At 40.1% G+C, this 14271-nt stretch overlaps 1 protein-coding gene across 2 annotated transcripts in view; it reads right to left on the bottom strand.

The window, feature by feature from the left end:
- Positions 1 to 319: 319 nt before the first annotated feature.
- The window catches only part of LOC124719071 (protein FAM133-like), a 173521-nt gene continuing 159569 nt past the window's right edge, over positions 320 to 14271 (bottom strand). For both annotated transcript variants that reach the window (XM_047244753.1, XM_047244754.1), the window contains one exon: positions 320 to 575. In XM_047244753.1, the coding sequence (XP_047100709.1) occupies positions 477 to 575 (99 nt within the window). In that variant the 3' untranslated portion in view covers positions 320 to 476. The remainder of the gene's footprint in view (positions 576 to 14271) is intronic.

Genomic DNA, 14271 nt, shown 5'->3' with positions numbered 1-14271 from the left:
AATGGAAATGCCAACTTTTTGCATAATATAAATGGGAAAATATCACAATTTGAAGCACTGAGTACCAACAGTGCACACAGATCAGTTACTTTAAATATGACTGACTGTTATGGGCAATATAATTTCCAGAATTATCTGACATCAAACAATTATGAGCACTTTCCCCAGTTAATATTGAACTGCATTGTTCAGTATGAGTGGCACATTGCATAGTCATAGCAAACAGAAGATTCCTCCACAGATGCAGAGTAAGTCACTTTACAGACAGTATTTCATGTTGTGGAATTTGGGTTCTGGAAGCAGATTAATGTCATATGTCTTAGCACAGGGATTAAAAATGGATTTTTGATTATATAGATATTTAACAACTCAAATTGCGTAAGAATGAACATGAATAATATGACACACTTACATAACAGAAATTATACTAATGACAACATTATTCATACAAAACATTTGATAATACTTTGCACAGATCACTGCATCAATCTGGTTGTCTCATCACCATCATCTGCTTGTTGCTCCTCACATGCACCCTCTTCAATAATTTCCTCTTCCACAATGTATCTTCTTACCTGGAACATTCAAGAATATAAACATGCAACATCTTGTACACGATGGAGTAAAATAACTCTGAAATAGATCACAGAGTAATGAAACAATTATCACAAAGTTGGGCAGATTTGTTTATTGTCTGTTTGGATCTCATGTGATAATAAGCATTTTTACTTCTAAAGTGCAGCACTATGATTGATGATCATTAGGTTGCACTTTAAGTTTGATGGTGAGTTTCAATCAAAGAACCACAACATGAACCTGGAAATCAAAACCCACTCTGCTCCAGAATGAAAATTAGTTGTGGAAAGAATCCTAGGCTGTGGCTATGTCTTTACTCTGCAATATCCTTTCTTCCATGGGTGAAAGTTCTATCAGGTGCAGAAGAGCTTGGAGGCAGAAGATGAGGTACTTGTTGAATTAAAGCTGTGAGTCATGCTCAGTCAGTACAGCTTGCCTGCAAAAGGGAGAGGTTTCAGGTCAACTTCCTATCTGGCAGAGTTTTAATCCGCCAGTGTCAGTTTCTTGAGAGAATTTTAGAAAAGTGTCATTCTGTGCTAAAGGAGACCACATACAGAACAATAGTGTGACCCATTCTTGAGCACTGCTTGAGGGTTGGGATTCCTACCGGTGTGATTAAAGGAGGACATTTAAGCAATTCAGAATTGGGCTGTTAGATATGTTAACAATAGATCTGACCATTACGTGAGTGTTACAGAGATGCTTCATGGACTGAAATGGGAATCCCTGGATGGAAGATGAGCTCTTTTCTTGAAACACTATTGAGAAAATTTGGAGAACCAACAACTGGAGCTGACTGTATAACAATTCTACTGCTGTCAACATACATTTCATGTAAGGACAACTAAGATAAGAGAAATTAAGGCTTGTATGGAAGTATACAGCTGTTTTTCCCTTTGCTCGATTTGTGAGTGGAACAGGAAAGGCAATGACTGTGGTACAAGATACCCTCCACCATGCACCATACAGTGGCTTGTGAAATATGCAAATAGATGTAGACACTGCTGGTTGGTTGGTGTGGTCTTCAGTCCTGAGGCTACTCTATCCTGTGCAAGCTTTTTCATCTCCCAGTACCTACTGCAACCTACATCCTTCTGAATCTGCTTAGTGTATTCATCTCTTGGTCTCCCTCTACGATTTTTACCCTCCACGCTGCCCTCCAATACTAAATTGGTGATCCCTTGATGCCTCAGAACATGTCCTACCAACCGATCCCTTCTTCTGGTCAAGTTGTGCCACAACTTCTCTTCTCCCCAATCCTATTCAATTCTTCCTCATTAGTTATGCGATCTACCCATCTAATCTTCAGCATTCTTCTGTAGCACCATATTTCGAAAGCTTCTATTCTCTTCTTGTCCAAACTATTTATTGTCCATGTTTCACTTCCATACATGGCTACACTCCATACAAATAATTTCAGAAATGACTTCCTGACACTTAAATCTATACTCGATGTTAACACTGCTATAAAGCGCAAATTCATTCTGGTACCAAGCATCCTGTTTTAACAGAATAATTTGAAAGTACAAATTTATCCCCCAATGTTACATTTGAAAAAATGACTTCTTATTTTCAATTAATATATACTGTCTTCCTCAACTAAAAGAAAAAACACCACACACGTAGAACACATTTCAGATAATAATTCAGATATGAAGGCGTAATTTTAAGAAGAAATGGATATTAAGACTTAGGCCATATCTGACATATCATGGCCTTTTTTTTCCATTGAGTAACTTGAAAAGGAGTCTTTGGATGTATCAGACTTTTATGTTTCCAAGGACATAATTCCATGTAAATAAACTGTAAACTGAAGCACCCCCCCCCCCCCCCCCCCCCCATGAACCATGGACCTTGCCATTGGTGGGGAGACTTGCATGCTTCAGCGATACAGATAGCCGTACTGTAGGTGCAACCACAATGGAGGGGTATGTGTTGAGAGGCCAGACACATGTGTGGTTCTTGAAGGCGGGCTGCAGCCTTTTCATTAGTTGCAGGGATCACAGTCTGGATGATTGACTGATCTGGCCTTGTAACACTAACCAAAACGGCCTTGCTGTGCTGGTTCTGTGAACGGCTAAAAGCAAGGGGAACCTACAACAGTAATTTTTCCCAAGGGCATGCAGCTTTACTGTATGGTTAAATGATGATAGCGTCCTCTTCGGTAAAATGTTCCGGAGATAAAATAGTCCCCCACTCATATCTCCAGGCCGGGACTACTCAGGAGAATGCTGTTATCAGGAGAAAGAAAACTGGCGTTCTACGGATCGGAGTGTGGGATGTCAGATCCCATAATCGGGCAGTCCCATAATCGGGCAGGTAGGTTAGAAAATTTAAAAGGGAAATGGCTAGGTTAAATTTAGATATAGTGAGAATTAGTGAAGTTCGGCGGCAGGAGGAACAAGACTTATGGTCGGGTAAATACAGGGTTATAAATACAAAATCAAATAGAGGTAGTGCAGAAGTAGGTTTAACAATGAATAAAAAACTAGGAGTGCGTGTAAGCTACTACAAACAGCATAGTGAATGCATTATTGGGGCCAAGATAGATACGAAGTCCATTCGTACCACAGTAGTACAAGTTCATATGCCAACTAGCTCGAATGACGAAGGGACTGATGAAATGTATGATGAGATAAAATAAATTATCCAGATATTGAAGGGGGACAAAAATTTAATAGTCATGGGTGACTGGAATTCAATAGTAGGAAAAGGAAGGGAAGGAAACATAGTAGGTGAATATGGAGTGGGGGTAAGAAATGAAAGAGGAAGCCGGCCGGTAGAATTTTGCACAGAGTATAACTTAATCATAGCTAACACTTGGTTCAAGAATCATGAAAGAAAGTTGTATACATGGAAGAGGCCTGAAGATACTAGAAGGTTTCAGATAGATTACATAATGGTAAGACAGAGATGTAGGAACCAGGTTTCAGACTGTAAAACATTTCCAGGGGTAGATGTGAATTCTGACCGCAATCTATTGTTCTTAAAATAATTGAAAAGCCACGATCACTTCAATCGTTTACTAGATGACCGGTTTCAGCACTCTGAAGGTGCCATCATCAGATCTGTGAAGGTATAACATAACAGGTTTGAGGGAGGGCTTACATGAGTTAACTATATACATTACAGTTATTACAGAACCACATACCAGAAATGTGGATTAACATTTATAAAACCATATGGACCTCATGGCATATGAGGCAGACCAATAAAAAATTAAAAAAAATATGCTCTCATGGTCGTTCTTTCCATAAAATATAAAACTGAAGTCACCAGATAAAACTACCACTGCTCGCCTAACACCGGTCGGCATCATCACTGCCCTAATCTGCGCAGGCTTACCTGCTGTGATTCTAGCAGTTCACAACCAGCCACCAGATAGCGCTGTCCAAGCAGCGCATACACAGTCCCACGGTATAACCACTCATTGCTACTAAAACACAACTTTACTGCAACTGCTTGTCACATACCCATGCAAAGCCCACAGTTGCCCATACATTTCCTGTACGTACTAAAATCACTATAAAGTACGCCAATTACAAAGTAAAAGCATCTGAGGCACAGACATTATCCATTAGCGCCTTACAAAACTACATATTATAATTTACCTTTATTCATATAAGGACGTGAGGAATATGCACACAGAAAGCTGTTCATAACACGACTTAGGTACAATGTGATGAGTGATAAAAACCTGTATGCTGGGCTTTACCTGTCTAGGCAGTATGGTCTTAGGTATTGTAAGCACTAAAAAAGAACTTATTCACTTGCTATAAAGTCTTTCACTATCTACACATTCGTTATGAGCAAGGAACAAATCAACTATGAAAAACTGCATAGGTACATGCAATTAAGGAATGCCAGGTCAGAAGCAAACCGAAGGGCACAAGAACAGGAGGGAAATTACATGTGGACCAGGATGCACTGTGACTCCACGTACGCACCCATTGGCATGGCACTCGTATCGTCCAAGGGGCCTCACCGAATGAGGAATAATGACAAACTACATTACTATGATACCAAAACCACAAGCGTTCTAGCTTCATACGCTAATATAGCTGTAAAATAGAAAAATAAATAAAATAAGAACGTAACGAAGACATGCTAGGCGGGCAATGGTAATCGTCGAGTAAAGTTTTACTGGCAAAACTGGCCAACTACACTTCAAGCCTTACAACAAGTATTTACTTTACCAAGGTAGGCCCTCCTAAAAAAGATATAAATAACATTAGCAGTATTCTAAAGGTGGCTTTCTGAGCATAATAGATACACAGCACGCATCACAATGTGTGAATAAGTCACACAGGGTCTCTAGAGCACCACATCAAATATGTCAAAGAAATTATGATCCACCGATTCTAACTGGTCGTTCAACAATTTACTCGAAAACCTCCTCCTGTTTTTGTAAGTTTTGATGTTTTCCAAAATGTTGAGTTTGCTTCCTTTCGGTGCTGTATGCAAGATTTTCATACCTTGCTGCATATCACTAATTTTATGGTTTGAATCCCGCAGATGATCACCCAAAGCGGATTTATTGTGGGCACTCGTGTGTTCATGAAAACGCGTAAAAAATGATCTCCCTGTCTGCCCCACATAAAAGCCTTCAAACCCACCACATTGTGATCTGTATACCCCTGTGTTTCTAAATTTATCAATGCTTTCTTCAATCGTGTGCCTAAGTTTCGAGCGCAAACAATTTTTCTTGCTAAATGCCAGGACCATGCTGGACTTACGAAACTGTCAGTCTATTTTGTCAGACAGCGACCCTTGATATGTCCTTGGAACATACTTTTTATCCCTACTATTGTTAGATGGCCTTTTCTTCTTATCCTTGCTGTTTTTAATTTTTGTGTACAACTTGTCCACCATGGCCGCATCATACCCATTGCTACAGGCTATATGTTTGAGGACATCCATCACTTGCCTGACGCTACTCCGTTGCAGCGGCAACTTTAAGAGCCTATGTATCATTGAGAAAAAATAGGACTTTTTATACTTAGATGCATGATTGGATTGGGCATGAATAACCAGGTCTGTAGCTACTGGTTTCCTGTAAATACTAAATGTATGACATTTCAGGAATGTGGTTCTGTAATAATTGTAATGTATATAGTTAACTCATGTAAGCCCTCCATCAAACCTGTAATGTTATACCTTCACAGATCTGATGATGGCACCTTCAGAGTGCTGAAACCGGTCATCTAATAAACGATTGAAGCAATCGTGGCTTTTCAATTATTTTAAAAACAGAGTGATCGCCCCATGACACACGATGTGTTCACTGCAAAACAGTATGACGCGCCAGGCAGTGGGACATATTTACACCTTGTTATCTTTAAAGGCAAGAATAGCTAAATATTCATTACATATAGCTTTTGATAAGAAAAGTTTATCGTGTAATGTAATTCCTAAGTATGCCCAGATTAGAATTATGAATATGTCTAAAGTAGCACGAGTAGTGAAGCACAAATCTGTAATATTGTGGATTAAAACGCAAATACGAGATTTTTACAAACAAAGGCACATAATGTTCAGTAAGGTTGAGAGATTGAAGTGTGACCTTGCTGTGGCACTAACTAGTGCACAGCTCGAGGTAATGAGGGCCTTTATTCAAGATAAGGTAAATAATATGAAGTTGCGTGTGCAAGCTATTCACGACAGGAAATTTAGGAAACTCAAAGAAAAACCTGCATATCATTCGGAAACAGTTCCTACACCTAATGTAAAATTTGCAGAACGAGTAATGAATTTAACAGATATCATCTTCAGTCAACAAGAAGAGGAGTTGCTCAATAAAGGTGTGCAATACATTATTCTGCTAAAGTGTAGCAGGTTAGCGAAGTCGTTGCTGAAACAAAAATAGCGTTACAAGTAGCGCATTTAAGAAAGACTTAAGTAATGGCCACAGCGACTAAGGTAGCTAAGATATTGGAAGATAGTACCAAGTTCCGGACTCAAACAAGTAAAGACAGTAATACATTAAATTGTATAAATCAAAAATTGCTAGAAAATCGGGCCATTGCTGTCCCAGCAGATAAGCCTAAGGCCACGGCCATCATTCGGGAAGCTGATTGTTTCCAAAACAGAGAAATTTTTTCGTGAAAACAACATCATGCAGATGACTAAGAATCCAATTAATAATTTTAATACGGAAGTTAGGAAAGCAATAGATCAGTCACATTTTTTGCTGGCTGATAAATCTAGGCGTGATTTAAAATTGATGGTGGTCGAATTACCTAAGCTGAGGGCACAGGTTAAGACCCACATCATCATCATCATTTAAGACTGATTATGCCTTTCAGTGTTCAGTCTGGAGCATAGTCCCCCTTATAAAATTCCTCCATGATCCCCTATTCAGTGCTAACATTGGTGCCTCTTCTGATGTTAAGCCTATTACTTCAAAATCATTCTTAACCGAATTCAGGTACCTTCTCCTTGGTCTGCCCCAACTCCTCCTACCCTCTACTGCTGAACCCATGAGTCTCTTGGGTAACCTTGCTTCTCACATGCGTGTAACATGACCCCACCGTCTAAGCCTGTTCGCCCTGACTGCTACATCTATAGAGTTCATTCCCAGTTTTTCTTTGATTTCCTCATTGTGGACACCCTCCTGCCATTGTTCCCATCTACTAGTACCTGCAATCATCCTAGCTACTTTCATATCCGTAACCTCAACCTTATTGATAAGGTGACCTGAATCCACCCAGCTTTCGCTCCCATACAGCAACGTTGGTAAAAAGATTGAACGGTGCACAGATAACTTAGTCTTGGTACTGACTTCCTTCTTGCAGAAGAGAGTAGATCGTAGCTGAGCACTCACTGCATTAGCTTTGCTACACCTCGCTTCCAGTTCTTTCACTATGTTGCCATCCTGTGAGAATATGCATCCTAAGTACTTGAAACTGTCCACCTGTTCTAACTTTGTTCCTCCTATTTGGCACTCAATCCGTTTATATATCTTTTCCACTGACATTACTTTCGTTTTGGAGATGCTAATCTTCATACCATAGTCCTTACATTTCTGATCTAGCTCTGAAATATTACTATATCCGTAACCTCAACCTTATTGATAAGGTGACCTGAATCCACCCAGCTTTCGCTCCCATACAGCAACGTTGGTCAAAAGATTGAACGGTGCACAGATAACTTAGTCTTGGTACTGACTTCCTTCTTGCAGAAGAGAGTAGATCGTAGCTGAGCACTCACTGCATTAGCTTTGCTACACCTCGCTTCCAGTTCTTTCACTATGTTGCCATCCTGTGAGAATATGCATCCTAAGTACTTGAAACTGTCCACCTGTTCTAACTTTGTTCCTCCTATTTGGCACTCAATCCGTTTATATATCTTTTCCACTGACATTACTTTCGTTTTGGAGATGCTAATCTTCATACCATAGTCCTTACATTTCTGATCTAGCTCTGAAATATTACTTTGGAAACTTTCAATCGAATCTGCCATCACAACTAAGTCATCCGCATGTGCAAGACTGCTTATTTTGTGTTCACATATCTTAATCTCACCCAGCCAGTCTATTGTTTTCAACGTATGATCCATAAATAATATGAACAACAGTGGAGACAGGTTGCAGCCTTGTCTCACCCCTGAAACTACTCTAAACCATGAACTCAATTTACCATCAACTCTAACTGCTGCCTGACTATCCATGTAAAGACCTTTAATTGCTTGCAAAAGTTTGCCTCCTATTCCATAATCTTGTAGAACAGACAATAACTTCCTCCTAGGAACCCGGTCATATGCCTTTTCTAGATCTATAAAGCATAGATACAATTCCCTGTCCCACTCACAACACTTCTCCATTATTTGCCATAAGCTAAAGATCTGGTCCTGACAACCTCTAAGAGGCCTAAACCCACACTGATTTACATCCAATTGGTCCTCAACTAATACTCGCACTTTCCTTTCAACAATACCTGAGAAGATTTTACCCACAACGCTGATTAAAGAGATACCTCTGTAGTTGTTACAATCTTTTCTGTTTCCATGTTTAAAGATTGGTGTGATTACTGATTTTGTCCAGTCTGATGGAATCTGTCCCGACTCCCAGGCCATTTCAATTATCCTGTGTAGCCATTTAAGACCTGACATTCCACTTTATTTGATGAGTTCCGACTTAATTTCATTCACCACAGCTGCTTTATTGCACTGCAATCTATTGACCATTTTCTCCACTTCCTCAAATGTGATCCTATTTCCATCATCATCCCTATCCCACTGTACATCGAAATCTGAAACATTACTGATGGTATTTTCACCTACATTGAGCAACTCTTCAAAATATTCCCTCCATCTGCCCAAGGAATCCACAGGATTCACCAGCAGTTTTCCTGACCTGTCCAAAATACTTGTCATTTCCTTCTTACCTCCCTTTTGAAGACTGCTAATTACACTCCAGAATGGTTTTCCAGCAGCTTGACCCAAAGTCTCCAACCTGTTTCCAAAGTCTTCCCAAGATTTCTTCTTGGATGCTGCAATTATCTGTTTGGCTTTGTTTCTTTCTTCAACATAACTTTCTCTGTCTACCTGAGTTCTAGTAGCCATTTTTGATATGCCTTCTTTTTCCTTTTACAGGCTGCCTTGACTGTGTCATTCCACCAAGCTGTTGGCTTCATCCTACCTTTACACACTACTGTTCCAAGACATTCTTTAGCCACTTCTAGTACTGTGTCCCTGTACCTTGTCCATTCCTTTTCCAATGACTGTAATTGACTACATTCAACTAATTGGTACCTTTCTGAGATCACTGTTATGTACTTGTGCCTGATTTCCTTATCCTGAAGTTTCTCCACTCTTATCCTCCTACATATGGACCTGACCTCCTGCACTTTTGGCCTCACAATACCAATTTCACTGCAGATTAAATAATGATCAGTGTCATCAAAGAATCTCCTGAATACACGTGTGTCCCTCACAGCCTTCCTGAATTCCTGATCTGTTATTATTTAGTCAGTGACAGATCTGGTTCCCCTGCCTTCCCAAGTATACCGGTGAATGTTCTTATGTTTAAAAAAGGTTTGTGATTACTAAGCCCATACTGGCACAGAAATCCAAGAGTTGTTTCCCGTTCCTGTTGGCCTCCATATCCTCTCCAAATTTACCCATAACCTTTTCATAACCTCCTGTTCGATTTCCAATCCTGGCATTAAAATCACTCATGAGCAGAACACTGTCCTTGTCCTTTACTCTAACAACTACATCACTGAGTGCATCATAAAAACTATCCATCTTATCTTGATCTGTCCCTTCACAATGCGAATATACTGACACAATCCTAATTTTCTTGCTAGACACTGTCAAATCTATCCACATCAGTCGTTCATTTACATATCTTATTGCAACTATGCTGGGTTCCATTTCTTTCCTGATGTAAAGCCCTACACCCCATTGTGCTATTCCTGCTTTGACTCCTGACAGGTAGACCTTATATTCTCCCACTTCCTCTTCTTTCTCACCCCTTATCCGAATGTCACTAACAGCTAAAACGTCCAGCCCCATCTTACTTGCAGCCTCTGCCAGCTCTACCTTCTTCCCAGAGTAGCCCCCATTGGCATTAACAGCTCCCCATCTCATTACCATTTGTTTGCCAAGTCGTATCTTAGGAGTCCCTGGTTTGTCGGTGGGACTCCGTCACCTCCAAAGGTCCGAGGCATTTTGCTCTGATTGTTGCCAGCATCATATTTAAAGTACCAGGGAAGCAGGTTGCTAGCCTTACTTGCCCCGAGTCCCATTGAGTTTTACCCCTAACTGTTGAGGGACTAACCGGTGGATTTGGTAGTCTTTGTCGTATGAGCACAAAGGCGACCACGACTCAGAATATGTCCGAGATGCCCAGCCTTATTCCAAAGTAACTGGTATCCCGACTACTGGGACCACTTACTTGGCCACTCATATGTTGCCTGTGGTTCATGAACTAGGACATGACAACAGGAACCCACACCATGAACCACAAGGTAGAAAAAAGCATTAGGCCGATTGTGGATGGAAGACAAGCTCCAAATGCTAAGTTGAATAAATATCTTAATAGGAGGTTGAAAGAACTATATGTGTTTGAAACCTCTTACAGTGTAAAGAATAGTTACGAGTTGGCACGTTTTCTTAAGGAGGGTGCAAGTCTGGTATCTTTTGATATAAAAAATTTATATACTAATATTCCAGGTAAAGAATGTCTAGAGGTGGCCAAGAATAATTTGATAAAGCATTGTAAGCTGAGCCAGGCAGAACTTAACGGAATTTGTCGATCTATTAGAAACGTCGCTATCATTTAACTGCTTTCAGTTTAATAACAAGTATTACAGTCAGCATGACGGCTTAGCAATGGGCAATTACTGAGCTAGTACGCTGGCCGATATATTTATAAACAGTTTGGAAAGTAAGTTATTCAGGGACAATATAACGCTAAGAGAGAAAACGGTTTATTATAAGAGATATGTAGATGACATTATAGCCCTTGTGATAGGGAAGATATCAATGAGTATTTAAATGCGCTGAATGCTATGCATAAGCAGATCATATTTACAGTAGAAGTTGAAAGTAATAATAGTATCAACTATTTAGACTCACTATTACTAGAGCGGCCGGCCATCATACATTTAGTATTTACAGGAAACCAGTAGCTACAGACCTGGTTATTCATGCCCAACCAAACATCCATCTAAGTATAAAAGGTCCTATTTTTGCTCAATGATACATAGGCTCTTAAAGTTGCCATTGCAATGGAGTAGCGTTAGGCAAGTGATAGATGTCCTCAAACATATAGCCTGTAGCAATGAGTATGATGAGGCCATGGTGGACAAGTTGTACACAAAAATTAAAAACAGCAAGGATAAGAAGGAAAGGCCATCTAACAATAGTAGGGATAAAAAGTATGTTCCAATGACATATCAAGGGCCGCTGTCTGACAAAATAGATCGACAATTTTGTAAGTCTGGCATGTTCCTGGCATTTAGCACAAAAAATAGTTTGTGCTTGAAACTTAGGCACACGATTGAAGAAAGTATTGATAAATTTAGAAACACAGGGGTATACAGATTACAATGTGGCGGGTGTGAAGGCTTTTATGTGGGGCAGACAGGGAGATCGTTTTTTACGCGTTTTCGTGAGCACACGAGTGCCCACAATAAATCCGCTTTGGGTGATCATCTGCGGGATTCGAACCATAAAATTAGTGATATGCAGCAAGGTATGAAAATCTTGCATAAAGGACTGAAAGGAAGCAAACTCAACGGTTTGGAAAACACTGAAATTTACAAAAACAGTAAGAGGTTTCTGAGCAAATTGTTGAATGACCACTTAGAATCAGCAGATCATAATTTCTTTGACATATTTGATGTGGTGCTCTAGAGACCCTGTGCGACCTGTTCACACATTGTGATGCATGCTGTGTATCTATTATGCTCAGAAAGCCACCTTTAGAATACTGCTAATGTTATTTATATGTTTTTTAGGAGGGCCTACCTTGGTAAAGTAAATAGTTGTTGTAAGGCTTGAAGTGTAGTTGGCCAGCTTCGCCAGTAAAACTTTACTCAGTGATTACCATTGCCCGCCTAGCGTGTCTTCGTTACGTTCTTATTTTATTTATTTTTATATTTTACAAATATATTAGTGTATGAAGCTAGAATGCTTGTGGTTTTGGTATCATAGTAATGTCATTATTCCCCATTCGGTGAGGCCCATGGACGAAACGAGTGCCATACCGATGGGAGTGTAAGTGGAGTCATGGTGCATCTTGGCCCGCATGTAATTTCCCTCCTGTTCTTGTGCCCTTCAGTTTGCTTCTGACCTGGCATTCCTTAATTGCATGTACCTATGCAGGTTTTCGTAGTTGATTCGCACCTTGCTCATAACGAATGTGTAGATGGTGAGGGACTTTATAGCAAGTGAATATGTTCTTTTTAAGTGCTTACAATACCTAACTGTGGGCTTTGCATGGGTATGTGACAAGCAGTTATAGTAAAGTTGTGTTTTAGTAGCAATGAGTGGTTAGACCGTGGGACTGTGTATGCGCTGCTTGGACAGCGCTATCTGGTGGCCGGTTGTGAACTGCTAGAATCACAGCAAGTAAACCTGCACATATTAGGGCAGTGATGATGCCGACCGGTGTTAGGCGAGCAGTGGTAGTTTTATCTGGTGACTTCAGTTTTATATTTTATGGAAGGAATGACCATGAGAGCAGATTTATATTATTTTTTATTGGTTGTGACGATGCTTTTATCAGACGGTCTGCCTCTTATGCCATGATGTCCATATGGTTTTATAAATGTTAATCCATGTTTCAGGTATGTGGTTCTGTAATAACTGTAATGTATATAGTTAACTCATGTAAGCCCTCCCTCAACCCTGTTATGTTATACCTTCACAGATCTGATGATGGCACCTTCAGCGTGCTGAAACCGGTCATCTATTAAGCGAATGAAGCGATCGTTACTTTTCAATTATTTTAAAAACAGAGTGATTGCCCCACGACACATCATGTGTTCACCACAATCTATTGGTTATGAGCTGTAGATTAAAACTGAAGAAACTGCAAATATGTGGGAATTTAAGGAGATGGGACCTGGATAAACTGACAGAACCAGAGGTTGTAGAGAGTTTCAGGGAGAGCACTAGGGAACGATTGACAGGAATGGGGGAAAGAAAAACAGTAGAAGAAGAATGGGTAGGTTTGAGGGATGAAGTAGTGAAGGCAGCAGAGGATCAAGTAGGTGAAAAGACAAGGGATAGAAGAAATCCTAGGGTAACAGAAGATATATTGAATTTAATTGATGAAAGGAGAAAATATAAAAATGCAGTAAATGAAGCAGGCAAAAAGGAATACAAACGTCTCAAAAATGAGATACACAGTAAGTGCAAAATGGCTTTGCAAGGATGACTGGAAGACAAATGTAGAGGCATATCTAACTAGCGGTAAGATAGATACTGCCTACAGGAAAATTAAAGAGACCTTTGGAGAAAAGAGAACCACCTGTATGAATATCAAGAGCTCAGGTGGAAACCTGGTTCTAAGCAAGGAAGGGGAAGCAGAAAGGTGGAAGGAGTATATAGAGGGTCTATACAAGGGCGAAGGACTATATTATGGAAATGGAAGTGAGTGTTGATGACAATGAAATGGGAGATATGATACTGCATGAAGAGTTTGACAGAGCACTGAAAGACCTAAATCGAAACAAGGCCCCAGGAGTAGACAACATTCCATTAGAACTACTGATAGCCTTGGGCGAGCCAGACCTGACAAAACTCTACCATCTGGTGAGCAAGACGTATGAGACAAGCAAAATACCCTCAGAATTCAAGACGAATATAATAATTCCAATCCCAAAGAAAGCAGATGTTGACAGATGTGAAAGTTACTGAACTATCAGTTTAAAAAGTCACAGCTGCAAAATACTAACGCGAATTCTTTACACATGAATGGAAAAACTGGTAGAAGCCGACCTCGGGGAAGATCAGTTTGGATTCCGTAGAAATATTGGAACACGTTAGGCAATACGGTAAAGGAAACAAAGGAAAAATTCGGAGTAGGAATTAAAATCCACTGAGAAGAAATAAAAACTTTGCAGACCTCTGGTGCAGAGCCAAGTGAAGGGTCTGAATCAAGAGGCTGACAGTACTGTGACCATGTAGGCTACAGATTCCTCGACTCGTGCCATAGGGTGGTGGAGTTTTGAGTGCCACTAA

This window comes from Schistocerca piceifrons, chromosome 10 (assembly GCF_021461385.2).
Source record: "Schistocerca piceifrons isolate TAMUIC-IGC-003096 chromosome 10, iqSchPice1.1, whole genome shotgun sequence".
Taxonomy (NCBI): Eukaryota; Metazoa; Arthropoda; class Insecta; order Orthoptera; family Acrididae; genus Schistocerca; species Schistocerca piceifrons.
This window is presented reverse-complemented; position numbering and strand designations above follow the sequence as displayed.